General features: G+C 47.1%; 1 protein-coding gene and 1 long non-coding RNA gene across 2 annotated transcripts; both read right to left on the reverse strand.

Annotated features, from left to right (window-relative positions):
* Positions 1-100: 100 nt before the first annotated feature.
* On the reverse strand, positions 101-19780 carry LOC125162603 (uncharacterized). Its single transcript, XR_007151096.1, has 3 exons — positions 19769-19780; positions 15868-15871; positions 101-192 (listed from the first exon to the last, which is right to left on the reverse strand). It is a non-coding gene; the product is annotated as an uncharacterized LOC125162603 (long non-coding RNA).
* Positions 240-7438, reverse strand: CD93 (CD93 molecule). Its single transcript, XM_047853829.1, has 2 exons — positions 5164-7438; positions 240-4914 (listed from the first exon to the last, which is right to left on the reverse strand). Exons 1-2 carry the CDS (start codon positions 7083-7085, stop codon positions 4890-4892), a joined length of 1947 nt encoding a protein of 648 aa, XP_047709785.1. The 5' UTR covers positions 7086-7438; the 3' UTR covers positions 240-4889.
* Positions 19781-20245: the final 465 nt, after the last annotated feature.

Here is a 20245-nt window from a genome sequence, read left to right on the forward strand (position 1 = left end):
CCAGGACACACTGTGGCCCCATCCCTCTGAATGTCCCTGTTCCTGTGGATAGGGCCTTGCCCCAACCTAGCTGCTTTGGGGTCAGTATCACAACCAGTAGGTAGAAATGCAGAAGTGGAGCAGCCAAAGTACATTTTTTAGCAGCTCTTTGAGAAGGGAAACGGATATGCTTAATAGCCATAAATGTAAGTCCTTCAGTGTATCTTGAGTTGTTATGAAATAGATTGAAACAAGGTGACAACTGTAGTCCAGAGTTTATTAGGTTAGGCATGTGACATAAAACACAAAGGATGGCAGGCTTGCTGCTTGTCGAGGTGGACTCGATATGGCCCTTGGTTTCTCAGAGTTCCGAGGCCCTGTGCATCAGCCAAGCCTGCCCTCCCCCCGCCTGGGAAACAGTCGGGCCCAAGACAGAAAGACGCCCTGCACAGAAATCCCACGATGGCAGAATGAGTGGAACAAATTTCAAATACACAGATTTAAAAATACTAAATTCTTATCTAGCATTTGTGAAGGGATGACTGACATTTACAGTCCCATTGAGTGTCATAGAACAAGGCCTTGCAAACAACCTAATTCAAGCTTCAGTCAAATGTGCACCAAGAACCCAGTCCAGAAGAATGGTGGGCAAGATTTGTGGAAAGGAAATGCTTGCCCCCTTGCAGATAAAGAGGAACAATGTGAGAAAGATATTCTAGAGTTTTTTCCTAGAAGAGATGCGCATGATCCCCAAGAACAGGTCAAAACACAATTCACTTTTTAAAAAAGCACTTCAGCGTGTATTAGTTTTGGGAATCTGGAACAGAATATGGTATTTGATTACAGAATATGTGGAGAATTCTGATTATCGGCTTTTTTGTTTGTTTGTTTTGGTTGACAAATGCCACAAACCACATGGCTATAAGCAGTAGGTTTTGCAGCCAGACAGGGACAGATGTTTTCAAGGATCATATCTCGGATTCCCATGCTAATCTATTGTTTAAGGTGATGGAAACATGGAGGGGACATTACACCATTTTGCAGCTGCTAGAAAGCCATGCTTTCCTGTTTTCCTGATTTAGACAATGGAGAAGCTAAGGAGAAAAATAATAGGAAAAGGCTGTCCTATATTTGCTTTTAAAAATGCATTACTTTGAATGTAGTACATTTTTGGGAATCAAAACTCCTCTGTTCTCAGTTTTCACAGAAACGTTTATAGGAAAGAGGGTTGGAATAAAATCAGCTAATGATCACATCTATATTTTCCAAAGGTAACGTTCAGTGATAAAAGTGCAGGTGCCACCAGAATGAGTTCAAACAGGGGCTCCTGACTGAAACATAAGAATAGTAACACACATGTGTGTGTTTCAGGGACAGAGATTCATTTCCAACCTAATTCTTCCTGTACTGTGCACATACAACGCTCACATACATGTTTAACTTTTTATTCCACCTTTTTGTCTAATCACGGACAGGATGTTAGCCTGCATCCCTCCCGTTCTTAAGGCAGAACCCACTTAAGTCACCCACTTGATGCAGAAGGGAAAACACGATGTGGATGTGTGGTGCCAGATGCCACAATTATGATGATCAGGCATGTGGGTGAACCAAAGGGACACCTGCAAGGCCATCTTTTGCCTCAAGGTCACTATGTTGAGCAGGGGTGGGTGCATCCTACAAAAGACCTCACTGGGTCCAACTCTTTCAAAGGCATTTTCAGATAATTGCCCCACCTTTGCTTTTTACACTCCTCAGATTCTGGAGCGAGGCTTGTCCAGCATCACATGTTCAAATGAACGAGAAAAAAGAGCAGTGATTATCTCTAAGTTCGGGAATGAACATAGTGGGCTGCATGTTTTAGGAGTCATTCTCCCTTTCAATTATCTGCCTTGGGAGATGGAGAGAGGGCAGAGGGTGAGTTTCTTCCTAATATAAATTGTCCAAGAGCATCCTAGAATTATTGAACTATGGAAAATTCTATTTGGGCAAAAGTATCCATTGTCTTTAAGCCTGTTGCCAAATGGACCTGTCACCCTTTCCCCATCACCCTGGCCGTTCTGCTGCTCTGCAGGTCAGGGACAGAACAGCCCTCAGTCTGCCCCAGCCCAGCCCAGGCACACAGTTGGAGGAGTCTGTGCACAGCAGAGTCTACCTCTCCCATGCTCCAACCCCTCCATTTCCCAGGCTGTGTCGTGGCCGAGCCACCCGGGGAGCTTCTGTATATATAAATGGACAGTTTGCCGACAACTAGTTTGTCAATGGCCACGTGGCCAGTGGTTCATCCACTGCTGGGTCCCCATCTCCCCAAACAGTAGTTCACATCCCTCATACAAAATGGCAGCAGTATCAAAGGGGAGAACAGTATTTGTTTGAGGCCAGTGGTTTTCATCAGATAAGGTCATCCAATTCAGGGATCTTGGCCACTGGTTGGAGCTTCCGGGAGAGAAGGTAGGGCTCATCTGCTCACGAATGGACTGATTCTGCTAGAGGGGATTGGGGGAATTATTTATCGGTCCATTTCTCCCCTTGTGTGTTTCACAGTGGGTATCTGCGGTCTGCCTGCCATCAGGGATAGGGCTTCACATTCCCACGCACAGAGAGATTTGAACAGAAAAGTCAAAAATGGGGCTGGGCAGTAGAAGAAGTCAGACTCCGTAAAAATGAGAGAGCATGTTTGGGGACCTCAGCCAGTACAAGGTCCCACAGGCCCTCAGAGGGACTTAGGGGAAGCCTAAATAGGAATGTCTTCTTTCCCCTAGTGATAAGGGTAGAACTGTAAAAGCCTGGAGGCAAAGCTGTTGAATTTGCAGTTAGTTCAAGTAAGTGCACATATTGTCAGCAATGCCTCTGGCCAGCTCTGAATAGTGGTGTGGTTGGTTCCCACACAACAGACAGCCAAGGGTCCTGGGGCCAGTGGATATAAGCCTTTGCCTCCTGAGTGTTACACACCAGTATTTCAACTGAAATCTAAATAATATTAGATGTCTTTAAAAAGCAAAGTTCCAAACACCTTGCTAAGTCCTCCAAAACCTTCATCTTTCTGTATACTCACTCCTTCAGTTACTCTTTTTCCTAAAAAAAAAAAAAATCTGAACTATAGAATTTACATTTCAATATTGGCAAAAGGATATTTACTTAACTCTGAGGGCCGGCCGTTCACCTGGCAGCTATTCCTGCCCCAGGTGTCCGCCTCTGGAACAGATGTGTTTCTAAGGCAAAGCCAGAAACAATAGGGCACCCTGGTTTTGAGAGGCAGACTTGGGAATCCCCGGAAGGAAACACATTCCTAATCTGTTCTGCGTGGTGACAGCAACAAGCCTGCAGGTGACCTGAGTCCTCCTGGTGCTACTCAAGCGGTTGTGGGCAGAGAGGAGAGCGCTTGTTGGGATGAGCGCTGGGTGTTGTATGGAAACCAATTTGACAAATTATATTAAAAAAAATTTAAACTCCTCTAATATAAAGTAAAAAAAAAAAGCTCTGATCATCATAAAGTAAAAAAAAAAAAAAAAATCTGAATCCCACGGCTACTTTCCAGTGACCCAGGCAGAACCACATGAGAAGGTAGTGCTCTCCACCACTACCTCAGGAGGGGAAATCTTCACAAGCAAGCATTTAAAAAGGAGGAAATAAATTAAAATTGCTTCAAGCAGTTTTTATGGTTGCAAAAGATTTGAATTATTCTTTTTCTCTCTCCTTCTCTTCTCCCCCCTTTTTTAAGAACAAGAGAAAAATATGGCAAATGTTTTTTAAGCAGCACAGGGCCAGCGTCCCTCCTGTCTGGTCCCTGACCTGGTTGCAAGCTATAGCCACAAATCAGGAATCATGCCCTCAGGAAGCAATACCAACTGTGAGCTGTGTTAAAATGCTTTATGATGCCAGCTTTCAAAGCTCAGCATCTCATCTCCCTCATACAGTGTTAACAGTCAGAATGAGAGACTTCTAGGGGCTCCATCCATCTATAATCAGAGCATTTAAATCCAGAGCACAATGCAGGGAAGGCAGGTGGCATAGGAGAGACGACTCTGACTTTTCTCCTTGTGCGTGTTCACCTCATCAATAGTGTGTGTTAACACAAGTGCATTTAGATGGATTGATTCAAGTATTTGTGAAACAAGCCCCAGGCCTTTCTCTCCAGCTCTTTGGATTACTGGCTTTCAAAAACACTTTCAACTCACTTCATCCTTCTCCCACCCTTTCCAGACTTCACTTGCAAAGAAACCCAAAACTATTAGCAATGTTAAGAACTAGGAAATGCAATTTGTAAACTTCCAGCATCCTTGCTACTTGAGCAGTCCAGGGTACTATGGTCATTCTGGAGGATTTCAACAAGGTCAAGCTTATCAGGGCTTGTGATGGGAAAATACATGAATGCAAATGTAAAGAAATGTTTCCAGTCCTCAATATGTTCCTTTTGACAAAAAAAGAAAAGAAAAACTTTTTACATCATTAAACAATGATTTAGTCTCTGTTATGCCAAGAGGAACAAATCATTTCAACACTAATTAGCATTAGCAGACAGCCTTTTCTCCTCAGATGTTCAAGCGAGCAGGGAAGCAGTTTAGAAGGAGCCCCATTAGCACCTGATTTGTAACTCCCTCATCCAGAATCAGTGGGAAATGTGAAATTGGTCACATTTGAATTTGCAAAGGGAAAGTGAGTAAGAATTGTTAACATCCACAAAATTCCCGAAATCACATCCCAACCCATTGCTTCTACTTCAGGATTACCACGCACAAGTAGAAAATACCTGTATATTCCAAGGTGCTAGGCTTTTAAGAATGTTTACAACTGTTTGCTAAGATTCCAGTCCAGTCTTTGGGAAGGATGTGGGTCGCCCCTTCCGATGGGGTGTGGAAAGCTCTGAGGATGGTGATGGCCGACTGGCAGTGTCCCTGAGGCTGCCTCACCTTTCAGCAGTCCGTCCCTGGCGTTGGACTATGAGAAACAATGATGACAGTATTGGAAGCCGCTTTGACCTGCCTTGCACATCTAGACCCTGGGAGAAACCCGCGTGGTCCACGCACCAGGCAAGGAAAGAGCCTCAGTGAGTGCCTCTGGGCCAAAGGGTTTAGACAGTACCTGCCCCTTGTGCTCCGTCTGCTTTGTATGGTGGTCCTTGCCCTCCCACCTCCCTGCACCTGCCCACCCTCCTGCCCCCTGTAGGTGATCTGAGGCCTCCTTTACCTGTACTGATTCTCCAAGGCCCTGTTCTCAGCCCGCTCTGGAGCCCAGGAGTAGCTGTCAGCAGCGTTCTGGGGCTTTTTCTCCTTCTCCTCCTCCCTCTTTGCTTTCCGCTTGCGATAGACCAGAAGTCCAAGAGCCAGAGCCAGTAAGAGTAAGATGGCTACCACTGTGCCCAGGATATAGAACAAAAGCAGCTTTTGCCCATCGGTGCCATTGTCACTTTGTTTGGACATGGAATCCTCATCCATATTCTCCCCACCATCTGTGGTAGCCTTGGGGTGATGGGTGCTGGGCTCCATCCATTCGCCAGGGGGCCCACTGTGAGCCAGCATGTCAGGCACAGTCAGGGTGGTGGGGGCCTCAGATGGGAGGGAGGGAGTCTTCATGGTGGATGCCTCCTTGGAGGTGCCCTCGGAGTCCCTGGTGGGCCTGGATATTGTGGAAGAATACACAAGATTCCCCTCTCTATCTCCCATATCCTCTCCCTGGGGAGGCCCAGTCTGTGGTGCCAGAGACGTGGACCCTGTGGTACACGAGACCCCATCCGGGCCCAGCTCCCAGCCCGGCAGGCAGCTGCACTGGAAGGACCCCTGTGTATTGAGGCACAAGCCCTCACAAAGGCCATGCTCCGGGCCCTCACACTCGTCCACATCCAGGCACTGGGTGCCATCCTCCTTAGCCAGGACATAGCCCTTCTTGCAGGAGCAGTAGAACGAGCCATCTGTGTTAGTGCAGCCCTGGGCGCAGGGCGAGTGGCCAGGGGCACACTCGTCCACATCCTGACAGGCCTCCTCCCCAGGGCCACGGGGCTCGTAGCCCACCCAGCACTCACAGTGGAAGCCCCCGGGGGTGTTGACACACTCTTGTGGGCAGGGGGAGTCCTGGCACTCGTCCACATCCACACAATCCTGCTGACTTGAGTCCAGCTGGTAGCCTTGGGGGCAGAGGCACGTGTAGTTCTTCCTGTGAGGTCCCAGGACACAGGTGGCTGCCCCTTTACAGGGACTGGAGCTGCAAGGGTTCCGGGAGGCACAGGTCACCAGGTCGTCCAGCAGCCGGAATCCCGGCCGACAGCCACAGCGGAAGGAGCCATCACCACCCTCGAAACAGTCTTGCTGGCAGCCCCCGTTGTTGAAGCTGCAGCCGTACTTGGGGCTAACACAGAGGGGGCCTGCGCTTCCCCAGTCGAACACATCTGAGGCCTTCTCCTTACACAGGAAGTAATGCTCCCGACCCTCGTCCCCATCCCCACAGGCCACGTTAGCCACAGAGGCAAAGGGCACAGTGTCCAGGGAGGAGCTGGTGGCCTGGAACGGGGTCCTGTATTCCACCCGGCCTGGGCCCCCCAGAGCCAGAGGCTGGCACATGCCTTTGAAATTGAACTTGCACACAAAGCCCTCGATGTTGCTTCCAGGAGAGTTTGGGCTCCCACAGGGGCCCTCAGACCATTTGGGGAGGTAGCTGGCATGAGACGGCAGAGACAGATAGAGCAGCAGGGATACACAGCGCCTAGAGATGCAGGAGCTCCTGACCTCCCTGTTCCAGTTGGTGTAAAGTGTGTCTTCCCCGCCGCCCACCCAGCTGAAGCCTTTCAGCGGCAAGCTGGAGTCTAAGCACTTTCCCTTTTCGCGCTGGAGCCCGATCCAGAACTTGCCCATCCGAGCTTCTAGGGCCTCCTCCAACTCCAAGAGCTGGGCCAGGGCTCGCTGGATGTGCCAAGCCTCCTCTTCACTCTTCACGGTGGCCAGGTTGCCCCCATTCTTGCTGCAGTGACTCTGGGCCTCGGCCGCACTCAGCTTGCCCCAGTGGGCTGTGTAGCAGGCATTCCCCGCGCACACCACAGCTTCCCCGGGAGCTCCAGCCCCCGCCCAGGGCTGGCCCAGGAGCAGCAGCGGCAGCAGCAGGCCGGCAGAGGTGGCCATTATGGACCCGTGTCCCCTTCAGCGGGAGGCTGGCAGCCGTGCAGTGACAGCAGCTGAGCTGAGAGGAGAACTGAGGGCTCCGACGCAGACGTTCTGGCACAGGGAAGAACACAAAGACCGAGGGCTTTTCACATCCCCCTGACCCAAGGCGCATCCTGTACTGTTGTACTTCTTATTTCTCACCGGATACTGGGGCTTCCTGCAGTGAATAGTTTTCTGACTCCTGTTGCCTTCATCACGGTTTTGTTGTTCGTAAAAGAGGTCAGGCGGCTGTGTTGGGTCCCTGGCTAATCGCTGGGGAAATGCAGAGGCGTGGGGGCAGACCGTTGCAGCTGGGAGACACCCTTCTGTTTTATTTGGGTTCCCTTGTCTTCCCCATCTGCAGGAGGAACTTAAATGGCATGCTACAGAGTGAGTGGAGACTTCTGGGGACTGAGAACTTGAAAAAGCTCACTTAGTAACCCATAATAAAATTCCACTTTGGTTTGCAAACAGCCAGAAGAGAAAAAAAAAATTCTCAGACTTGAGACATGAGGCCACGGATGGTTATAATTTTCAGCCTTTTTTAGAAGCAAACTGGATTTTTCTTCTGCCTATCTCATGTTCCCTTTGGCTTTGGAAGTCTTTTTTCTTTTATCCCCCACATCATGAACTTTAAATAGATGGGCAGTTTTTAAATAGGAACCGGGCCGTGGGAATCACAGAGTGTCTAACACAATGCCAAGCTCCTAAAGAACATTAAAATAAATAGGGTGAAATTTGGCAGTTTTCAGGGTTTTGTGGTGCATATATTGTGTTGTGAGGTGGCAGTGTCACAAAAAGCCATCAGAAAGAAAAAAAGAAAATGCTTCTGGCCTCATGGCCCTGGACTGGCACTCTTGTCTCCCAGCTCAGAGTTACCAGGAAGGGCCAGAGTTCTGAGAATCCTGGTCACGGCAGGCCCCTTCCGCTCAGCAGCTCATCAAAGGCCCTTGAAGAAAACAAAGGGTGTTCCTCCTGCAGTTCTTCCTGCAGATGTGTTACTCACTGGCGCTGTCTTTAGTTGGGGCACTTCCCCTAGAAGTAGACCCTGACTCAAGGACTGGGGACAAGTCATTCATTTGAGAGGGCAAGTCAGGCAGGGAATGGGGGTACCAACACAGGGTGCCTGAGTGCATAGGTGACACTGGGGCTCCTGCACCGTGGTCTCTGGAACACCTGCATCAGTTTTCTGAGCCAAGGAGAGGGGGCTGTGGCAGCTCTCCTCCAGCCCCTTTCCTCACTGGAGGCAACAAGTTCTTGGCACTCTGGGCTGACAGGAAGAACCTGCCTGACCAGAGGCAACACTGAAGAGAATTGCAGGGAGCTGCCAAGGGGCTATGGGCATGGCACCAGTGTCTGCTACATCGGCCTTCCACAGAGATCTGAGTTTAGGGTGTTGTGAAGATAATGAACTTGCTGGCTTTCGCCTCCCCAAGGCATGCGACGCCCATCTCAGACTCTTGGAGACTCATCAGAGGTGTTCCTTATGTTCTTATTTTAATAAGATATTTGAGATAGTCCAGAGATTCTCTCCCAGAACCCATAGGATACTCCTGTGTTCTTTGGTGCCATCTATCTACCCACTCACCTATCCATCCATCCATCCATCCATCCATCCATTCACCCATCCATCTAACCACCCACTCATATATCCATCCATCCATCCATCCATCCATCCATCTATACACCCACTCACCTATCCAGCCACCTAGCCAATGTTATTTAAGCCTCCAGCATGCACTGGGCTGGGCACAGGGATTAAAGGAAGGAACTCCTACCTTCATGACCCTTGAAGTCTGTTATATTAGATAGCTATGAACATGTTGAACAGTTGTAGCTATGACACGTACACAGGGAGAAGATGAGGGTGTCAGCCAAGGTACTGACTTGGTTGGGAAGTGGGAAATGGGAAGTGGGAAGTGTGACAGTGTCCTCTGATGGAGAATGGCAGTGAAGCTGGAATCAGAAGGAAGAATAGCAAAGAAGGGGAATGATTTCCATCTGGGGTAACAGCACGAACAAAGGCCCTGTGATATGAGGGTTGTACCCTTTACAAGGGAGTGAAAGAAGGGCTGTAAGACCAAAGCCTGAAAAATGGAAAGGAGGACCCAGTCAAGGAGAAGCTCTGTGAGTCCAAACAATGAAAATTTGGAGTTTTGTTCTGAAATCCATGGGGAAACACCCAGGGGCCAACTTGTTAAGACCTGCATGTAGAAGATTGGGGAACAGGTTGATGGACCCCAGCAATGTGGGGGAATCACTCAGCAGGCAACTGCTGATTTCCAGGCACATATGACAGTCACTTGACCTGGGCTGGTTCCCCTGGATTAGGGATAGCAGATTTAGTGATAACGATCCAGAACACTCTGTTCTTGGCAATGGATGGAGTAGGAATAGAGGACATGGGAGGTACCCAGTAGGACTTCATGGCTCTCTGCTTATACTACCAAGGGTTGGGGGTCCTAGAAGGCTGTGTCTACTGGAGGCAGAAAAATGGGACCTGGGCCAGAGAACAATTGGAGGGAGGCTGCCTCTTGGGGCTTAGAGTCTCCCTGCCTCCTCAGGACTCTGCATTCACCCCCTTGGGAAGATTGGGAAGTAGCCAGACTACTTACTGTCTGTAGAGCACAGAGCTAGATTCCTCGGCAAACTGTTGTGATCCTGCAGGACTCATCCAACACATTGCTTGGTTGGTGCTTAAGGACGTGGGTTGAATCAGTGACTTAGAACTTATTAACCAGTCAGACCCCCAGATCTTTGTCAGGGTATTCCTTTGCTGGCAGTTCTTCATCTTTCACGTGGGAACTTTCAAATCAACTACTCTTCACTTAGCCAAGTGTTGACATCATAAAGAAGAAAGTGAAGCAAGGCCATGAGCTCAGTTTATCTATTCATTAACCCAGGGAGAATTGTAAAGCACCAACTGTGAGAAAGGCCATGTTCAGTGCAGAAAGCTGCCTTCTCTTAGGCTTGTGGATTCTACTTTATTATCTCCAGTAACCTGGTTATCTAAGCCTCACTCTTGATCCCCCTCATCTGCAAATGACATGGGAACAGGGCCTTTGGATATCTTTCTTACTCTAGTGTCAACAACAGTGAACTCATGTAGTTATGTATCATTCCCTCCTCTGGAGCTGGGAAGAAAGCAGACTAGCAAGAGAGTAGGGATGGAGTCCACTGCTGAGCCCTCACTATGTGGCACAAGGAACCAAACCATCTGTCTAAACCACAAGAGTGCATTTGACCTCATACTGACCCACCGAATGTTGAATGCAGAACAGTTTCTCTGTTATCTCCTCTCCCCCTGTACCTCACATCTTCTGAATTTTCCTCTGATCCTTGATCCTTCAGTCTCTGCCTGCTGAGCTTGGCTGAGTTAACTCTCCTGGCACCCCATGGCCTGAGGTTTCTAGCTCCAGGTGTCCTACTGTCCTCTCCCTGCTGTATACTCCATAAGGATGTGGCAGGAGCGTCAGCGTGGTGAGGTTGGGAGCACAGTGCTTTTGCCTGTGAGCTCAGCAGAAGAAGGAGAGCTTACTTTTACCAGATAGAACTTGGCTAAGTTCACAAAGGATTGAGGATTGTTTGGATACCAACTTGGAGGAAATTCTGAACATCACATACTGAATTCCTCCATGGATGAAAATTTATTACATTTTATTTAAAATGTAGATTTTATCAAATCTCTCTGAAGATTGATAATTTAAAAAAAAATCAGCAGTTGGAAGACCAGAGAGCTTTCCTTGGCAGATCTTTGAATACAAGCCACTTTACATGTTCTAGAATAAACGTAAACCTAATAGCATGGTGTAAGCACTGAGCCATGACCCCAAACTGGCTACTTTTATTCTGGACTCTTAATGAGTACTCTGCGCTTTCTTTTTAAATTGTCCTAAAATGTACTTCATACAATGTTCGGAATGGATCCATTCCAGTCTCTAATATGGGGATAGTTTAATCTCAATTATTCTGGAGCACAGTGATCGGTTTGTGGGTCATTCAGGCATCTGATGTCTCTTTTTCTTTATTCTCTAAACTAAAAATTGAATGAAGACATGTCCAAAAGGTACACTGCATTTTTCCTGACATACACAGCAGGTATCCCCAATATGTATGTCAGTTCATTGTCCCCCTTTTGTATCTTCACTCAGGAAATGTATGTCAGCACCTACTATGTGCCAGGCTCTGTTTTCTGCACAGGGAGGAGGAAGGGACATGGGTTTTGGTACTATTTGATTTTGCACCAGACAGGTAAGACAGAGGACAAGAGGACAGTCCTTGGTAGAGAGGGACAGGCTGGCCGGCCACAGGCTCTCAGCAGCAATTCTCTTGCTGAGTGAAGGACACCTTCTAGAGGTGACCCAGGTAAGTGGGGGGCCTGAGGTGGCTGCCAGGGAGCGGTGCACTTCACAGGGTTTGCAGGGAATTTCAAATAGTAAAGTACTAAAACTGATTCAATGATGGTCTTGTTTTTATTGTCTTTTTACTTTTGCCAATTCCCACCAATTCTAAACAAGATCAGTGATAAAATTCTGCTACACACACACACACACACACACACCTCTGTTGCTCTACATTCTAAACAATTGTGGTGGTTACTGTTATTTTATTTTTTTAAAGCTTATTTAGTTACTTTGAAAAAGAGAGAGGGGCAGTAGAGTATGAGTTGGGAGGGGCAGAGATAGAGAGGGAGAGAGACAATTCCAAGCAGGCTCCATGCTGTCATCATGGAGCCCCACACAGGGCTTGAACTCACAAACCTCGAGATCATGACCTGAGCCAAAACCAAAGTCAGACACTTAACCGACTGAGCCTCCCAGAAACCCCTGTTTAATAATATATATGCAAGCTTCAGTGCAGCACCTTGTAATTACATATCCTTTAATAAACATTGTATATTCTGTGGAAGCTTATTTGGGAAATTCCCAGTGGCAAAGCAGGACTCCACCCCACATGGACCACACCTTCCACAGACCTGTGGAGCAAGTTCACAGTGGCGGGGAATTGTTCAGCCGGCTCAGTCTCCAGCTCCTCTAGCAGATTCCCAACAAACAGTAACAGCACAGAGTCTGTAGAGAGAAAGACACAGCTCAAGCCACTTGTATTCCATCACTGTCTGTGGCCACTTGGGTTATTTGTGATTGAAAGCTTAAACCAGGGGAACAGAGATAGTTAATTGAATCTGAGTATTTTTTTTTCTTTTCAACTGAAGCTTCACCTTTTAAAATAAATGGTTTAAAATTTTTTTTAATGTTTGATTATTTTTGAAGAAAGAGAGACAGAGCATGAGTGGGGGAGGGACAGAGAGAGGGAGTCACAGAATCCGAAACAGACTCCAGGCTCCAAGCTGTTAGCACAGAGCCCAATGCGGGGCTTGAACTCACAAACCACAAGATCATCACTTGAGCTGAAGTCGGTTGCTTAACCAACTGAGACACCCAGGTGCCCCTAAAGTACATGATTTTAAAATGAAAAAACAGATAAAGAAAACTCACTAATAGTGATCGTGACATGATCATTTCTGAAAGTTACGGCATTATACAGAAGAGTGAGCCACTGCACTCACCCACCCAGGGTGTAAGTATGCTCAGGCATCCCAAGGGGCAGCTTGTGGATTTTTTGCATTGAAGGGATAGAACACATCCATCCTTGGTTCAAATCCTACTGGGTCACTTAGTAACTGTGTGACCTTAGACAAGCTGCTGAACCACTCTGTTATTCATTGTGTAGTAAAACAATCTGTGACCATTTTCTCAAATGCAATGGGAGACAATGCAGTGTCATTTTCCTAGGTCTTTGTGAGGATTATTAAATGAGCTCATACCTCAAAAGCACTCAGAACAGTGCCTGGCAGGAGGTGAGCTACCATCACACCAGGAGACTGAGGAGCTGAGACAGCCCAGACTCTCCTTTTACAAGAGCTGAAGCCTCAATCTGGCCATTTGCTTGCTTTGGGATTGAACCCAACCTCTTCACGTCCAGAGATGTTGATTTCCTCATCTGAAAAAGGGGAAAATAAGAATCAAGATACCATCATGTTCTGAGCATTAAATTCAAGGAGACAATAGCTGTTAGCACTTCCTGTGGAGGCTGGGGCAGAGCAGATCTTCAGGAGACAAGAGTCACTGTTACTGTGAATGCAAGGAAACAGAGAAGAGGCAGGCTCCACACCTCCGGCCAGTCCCCACTGAAGAAAAAATGAAAGGGACAAAAAGGCCCCATTACATTTGGTGGAGACTTGGAGATTTTCTTTTTCAAAGAATTCCCTGCCTTCAAGTCTTGTTTGGCTCCTTGGCTGGTTAAACATTCTTCCTTAGAGCATTATTGATTTTTCCACATTTTGTAAATAGTCTCCTAACGTGATTTATCATGCACAATATTTCTAGAAAACTTGACCGGGCTGAATGTTGTTTTTAAGGTTAACTGGTGTTCACCTCCTGACAACTGGCTTTGATAAGAAAAGGCCGCTTGTCAGGATTTGGAAAGAGATAAATCACAAAGAGAAATAGTGCTTTTCGGCAGGATCTTTTTTCTTTTCATCTCCAGCAACAGCTCTGTGCTTGAAATACAAGGTTGTAAATCATGCTTCCATGGCTAAGCTGGGCAATTTGCAGGATCTCTTTGGCATTTACAATATTCTCAGTGGTTCCAATAAGCTGTCATAACAAGTTAGCCCGATTTAGACAATATAATTTCATAGAAATACAAATGACCTCTTTGGCCTCACACGCCAAGTTTTGATTCTCAGTAAATGAGAACAGTAACACTGCAGTTGTTTGCAAGGAGGTCTCACAGGTTGAATAGATAGAATTTTACTGCTTTCAGGAAGCTGAGTGGGCAGTCTTGGAGGTTCCTGAGAAGTATAGACTAGATGTAGAGAAGCAGACGTCTCAAGCATCCATCAGAGAACAGGCCAGATACCAGGTAGGTCCAGGACATGCTGAGTGGGTGCTAAACCATTTGCAACTGGGAGCCTGGGCTGCAGAGGAGAAGAGTGTCCTGCTCCAGGAGCACACAGAAAAGACAGGCCCCATCTTCCTAGGTCAGGACTGCTGCCTGGCCTCAGTTGGCATCCTCAAACTCACCTCAACTACAAACAGGAATGATAATTCCCACTTTCTGTAGTTGTGATTGCTGGCAAATATGACACTTGCTAGTCATGTGACTTTTGCAAATATCTTTCCTCTCTGGACCTCAGTTTCCTAATATGTAAATGATGTCACACAGCCGGAAGCATGTGGATTAAATGAGATGACATAGTAAAGGTTTTGGAAGTCAGTTCTTCACCAACAATTGCCATCATTAGCCCTGTGAATAGAGTCTCACATTCACTACGTGACAATTTTATGATTACGGTTATTTCTGCTCTAGTTGGTTCTGAAACAGCCACCACGAATACCCCAGGGGTAGCACAATGCCCAATAGCCCTGAACGGGACCCAAAGAGGTCCGACTGCCTGTTGTGGGGGCCTGGGAGGATGAATGGGAGAGGAGCCAGCCAGTGCAGACGGACCATGGCCATAGGTGTCTTTAACCCAGGACCCCAGGCAGATGTGTGTAGTGCATGGGGCACTGTGTGTGTATTTAAAGACAGCACCATGACCTGAGATCTCAACATGTGCCCAGCAAATTTTTCCTGCCTGCCGTGGGATTGAATTGTCCAGAAGTTACCACACTGTATTTTCCCTCAGTGGTGCACTGTTATGCCAATCAATCACCCTTGCCACTGGGGTTACAAGTTGCTGTTGGCACCTAGGACCTGCTGACCCCATATGGGTGCTTGGAGGCTGCTTCTCTGCAAGGACACTGATGCTTCAAAGGCCCAGGCCCTGCTGGCCAGGTGGAGACAGAGGAGGCAGCAGGGCCATTCAATTGTAACTGCCGCTCAAACAGCGCCATCAGAAGGCTCATGCGTGGACTCCTGACTTCTGGAGCAGAGGCAGGCTCTCCTGGAAATGAGCTGGGAGCTCGCCTGCTGGCTGTGAAGCATTCAGATCCACAAGTCAAGAACTGCAGCCAGAGTGTACAGGGTTCCCTGAGTGCCCTGAGGGCTCCCTAGAATCTGATCTTCCTGATTGGCCCAGACTATTCCATGGAAATGTAAACTAGACACCCCCCTCTCCTGTCTTCCTGTTGCATGAGAAGTCAGAGTCCCTGGGGTCTAGATAGAGATACACTGTGAATTCTCCTCTGCTGCCTGGTCCAAGCTCTGTGACTTCGGGGGAGTGACTCAGCTCTTCTGTGCCCTTGTTTTTCCATCTACAAAAGGCTACTGTGTCACTCTGACCCTTTTCCACACAGTAGGAGGAAGTGAGGGCAGGAGAGGGCAGACCCTGGAGGAGATCAGCCCGCATTCATTGCCTCTGTCACAGCATTTACTGGGCAAATGAAGAAGACTCCTGTTTTCATATCGTAAAAAATGGTGGAGCAATTTAGTTCCATTAAGTTGTTTTGAAAATAAACCAGGTTGCTTTTTTAATATCCTTTTTAAAAAAATAATAAATAGCTGACCTTTTTATGAACTGCTGTGTTTCCCTTAGCATCTTCTTGGGAAGAGGGGTGTAAGGAGAGGAAAGCTGGGCAGTCAGGACAGGGTAGGGATACAGCTGTCCCACAGCCCCAGTGGCCAGAGTGTCTCCAGCTAACAGATAGGTGTTGACAGCGAGATATGTGACATGTTGAGAGTGTGGGTGTGGGTGGGTACCCAGGGCACAATGACAAAGAAAAGTCCATATGAGTCGGGCATCCAACCATGACTGGACTGTCCTGGACAAGAAGGCATGACTGACCCCCCAGTACCAGCACTGAATCTTGTTAGAACTGACAAGAGTCAAAGTAGAGATGGTCCACGTACACAGAGGCCCTGTGTCCCAGTTTCTGGAGGTTTCTGCAACTGCAGCTGCCCATAAGGTGGAATTAGCTGCCCATGCTTGTGCTCATTTGTCTAATTTTATTCAATGGTGACTAAGTTTCATCACCCCATTGCTTTTCCCATAAACATTCTGGATTGTGTCTAGTTTCCATCTGAAACTATGAATCACGTGGTCCACACCCTACCTTTCTCCAATACGGCAAGGGAAATATTCCTGTTGGCAGGATGCATTCCGTCTTATTTCCTAAAAGCATCCTGGTTTATGTCATATCCCTTTTCCAGTCCTTTCTAGAAGATAAAAGTTAGAAAGTGGCCTGATCCTCAGTCCTGGGAGAATGTAACAGAGCTCTTGGGCTTCTGCTGTAATATTTGGTGTCTCTCAATCCAGGGGTGTCACCCATGGTCAGTGACAATCATTAATGGCAAAGCCTCATAACTTCTAGACGTGAGCCTCTTTATCAGTATGAGGAATCCCAGTCCTAGACTAGGTCTAACTCTTGCACATTTTTTATTAGAATCACACAGTGTTCTTAAAAATTTGAGTTGATCAATATTTAAGAAGTGTAAGGTTTTACACGAAGATCTGGGTTTCTAGCTTCTTATGACAAATCAGAGTGTGTAGCAACACTGGCCTCAGTCCAACGTGGCCATCAGCAGCCACACCATGCTCATGGGTGCTGCTGTGATGGATCCAGTAGCCCTGGGACCTCAAATCCACTAAATAGCATCTCTGTAGCCCACCTGTCTTCCACCTAAAGCTATGATCATTCTTCAGCTGAAAGTTGCAGGGGGTCTATCCAGAATTCTCTGGGTCCCTCCCTCTATATGAAGTAGGATGTAGGGAATCTTTCTAATCACAACAGCTTATGACTCCTTGATGCCTCTTCAACAGATGCTCCCTCTTAATTTTCCAGAGGGGAACTCAGTTGTGTATCCATTGGCCATAAGCTTCAGGAGATGCTGGGAGATTCCTTTATCCAGCACATGAACCTGGACAAGTCTGAGCCAATGATGACATGTCCATCCCTCTGGCCAACACCTGAGTCTGGGCAGACATGAGACCCAGGCTGACCACGTGGTGTGAGGGAGAGTGCTGGGTGCTTGTCCTCAAACAGGGAAGCGAGCAATAGTCATCCTGTCCTCTTATCTTCTGATGCTGGTGTACAAAGCTGCTGGGGATCAGGAAAAGCAGGCATGCTTGGGACAAGAGAGAACAAAGAACCTGGGACCTCGGAGGCCTCAATGAATCGCTACATTAGCTAAGCCTGAAATCACCCTACCTGAGACTTCTTGAATGAAATTATTAGCATACTTTGTTGTGTGAACAACTTATATGTTGGCTATCACTTGCAGCCAAAAGCATTAATTCCAGACTTTTGAGTCCTAAATATTTTACCTTGTGGGACAAGAGATGACCCAGAAGCTTTTCAAGTTATTCCCAAGTCTGCAGAGCTTTGGTCTGTTTGCCAAATCAAATCCCCCCCAAAAAGTTCGAGGGGTCAAACTATTCCCCCCACCCATATTGGAAGAGAAAAAAAAGTCTTCTAGTTGGCTCTTTCTGGTGGAAGAGTAGGCATACCTTGCCAGGAGCTGATAGTGAGAGATGTAGCTGCTTATACCTGAAGATATTCCAGATGGAATGCCATGGAACAGCCGGCAAAGTCATGTTTGGAGAGAAGGCTTTTGTCTGTTTGTCCATGCTTCAATAGCCTCCCCTCATCTTGAGGTCTAGTGACATCAGGGAGAGGTAGATGGCACAAAGAGGGCCATGGAACACATGGCTGAGCTGCCCAGAGACCTGGCTTCTACACCTGCCATCACCTCCCTGTTTCACATGGGAATGAAGTGGGTGGCAGAGAGGAAGGCAAGAACCCAGGCTGCTACAGTTTCCAACATTCAGAAGCCGCTTCTGAACTACACCAGAAGCAGGATTGGAGACTGTTTGGGATGAAACATGATGATGTCACATCACACAGAGCAGCGGCAGCTCCCCATGATTCCCTACAAAAAGTAAAGTCAGAATGCCCAGGGTCTGCAGGCACTTCACCTGAGGGATTCAGCAAGTGTGTGTTGTTTCTTTTATCTCTTATGTTGAAAAGGCATAAGTGATTTTGGTGTGTTAGTGATTCATCTCTGTGTCCGTCAAACAAATTATAATTTTAAATGGTGACCAACTTACAAGAGTTAGGTTGTCACATGGTGAAAACAGCTGGTTCCATAGAATTCAGTGAAAGAAATGTGTTTCCATTCAACTCTAATTCAAGTTAGAGGTGGTGGAGGTGCAGAATGATAGTAGATTGCTTTACTAGCACACTGCATCATTCATTAGATCTATGTAGAGTCATAAAGGACATGAGTGACCTGCTCTGAATGAAGTTTACTGTTGATTTCTTCTCCCTGTAACACAGCAAACTGATTCACAAAGACACAGAAGGGCAGTAGACATTTTAGCTCCAGGGGATGCCCTGCTCTGCCTGGAAAGGCTGAGTCAACAAGCGAGGCTGGCTTCACCAGGTCTTTGCACCCGCCTGGAACGCATTACGAGAATGTGCCTGCAGGACAGCGCATCCCTGCCCCCACCAATGTCCTTCTCACCTCCTGCCACTGCCACGCTCCTTATGGTTGTACATGTCACCTCTGCTTTCCTGTCTCTCCTGCTTCTCTCTTTACAGCCTCTTTGATGCCCTGAAGCTGCTCTCACAAAAGTCCCCTCTGGCTTCCGTGGGTGACCATATGGCTCATGTCAGTCCTCAGTTTCTCAACCTTCTGGCATTCCTTTGATGTCAAGGACATCAGGCAGTCCGCATACCCCCAGGTTTCTTCCCCTGGTGGCTGATCTCCTGGTCCCCTGTCTCCTGATGTCTTGGTCTTCCCTGAATTACCTCACGTATCCAAACATCGCCATGACTGATCCAACTCCTTACTTCTCACTTGGGCTGCTCCAAATCACCAAAATGAAAGTCACGTTCACTCTTTGCCTGGCCCCATGAAGCACGCAGTTAGTTATACAGGATGTGCATGGAGCATCCTTACCTTCTGTCCCCCCAACCTTTTATGGATAATCTGTCATCAATCCAGAATTGCCTTTCTTCTCTCTGCCCAGTCTCTTCCTGTGCTGCATCTCCACCATCATTCATGGGGACCTCTGTGCAGGACTCCTGGTGGGACGCCTGCTTCAGTTCCAGCCTCTCACACTCACACTGGAAGGTGAAACCACTTTAATATGTAAACGTGGTCTCTTCTTCCCCGTCCTCCACCACATACTCCTCAATGAGATGCTGCTGAGGCTTCCCACTGCTTTCAGGAGAAAAACCAAAATCCTAAATGGCCTGGTTAGGTCTGGTACTTTTCCCCTTTCTTTTCCCCATCTCTGCTTTCTCCAGCTGTAGCACTAGGGGCTGCTGGCTCTTCCCACAGGGCATCTGCAAGCTATGTACACTGGCCTGATTACACACACATGCCTACACATTTGTACATATATGTACACCAACACACACCTATCCACACTTACACGCATGCCCCCACATGCTTCCATATACATACATGCATGCGCACCAACTCACACCTATACACCCCTATATACACTTGCAAACTCCTATACATACCCACAAATATGCATGTACACACACACATACACTTACACACATGCCTACACACACTCCTATACATATATCTACACACATACATGCATGCACACCTACACATAGACTCCTATATACACATTTATGTGCACTTAGACACACATACCCACACACTCCTATACACACTTACACATATTCACATACATATACTCTTATACACATGCTTACAAACACATACACATATATCTATACACACGTATATCATGTACTTATACATATATCTATACACACACAAATATGCACTCCTATATACACACTTATACACACAAGCACACATTCCTATATGCATACCTACACATACCTACACATATACACGCACTCCTATATATACATAAACACATATTCACACATATCTACACACACACACACATACACACACTCCTATACACACATGCCTACTAACAATACACACATGCCTAGAGACACACATACATATACACACACATCTATACATATACCTTTCTATACACACACCTACACACACATACATGTACTCCGATACACACATATAGACATGGCCACACACACACAAACTAGTTAACTAGTTAACCCTTTTAACTTCTTTAGGTGTTAGTGAAGCTGTGCCCATCTTCACAGAGTAGATCCAAATTCCATGTTATTTGCTCT

The sequence above is a fragment of the Prionailurus viverrinus genome, chromosome A3 (assembly GCF_022837055.1).
Source record: "Prionailurus viverrinus isolate Anna chromosome A3, UM_Priviv_1.0, whole genome shotgun sequence".
NCBI classification, from domain to species: Eukaryota; Metazoa; Chordata; class Mammalia; order Carnivora; family Felidae; genus Prionailurus; species Prionailurus viverrinus.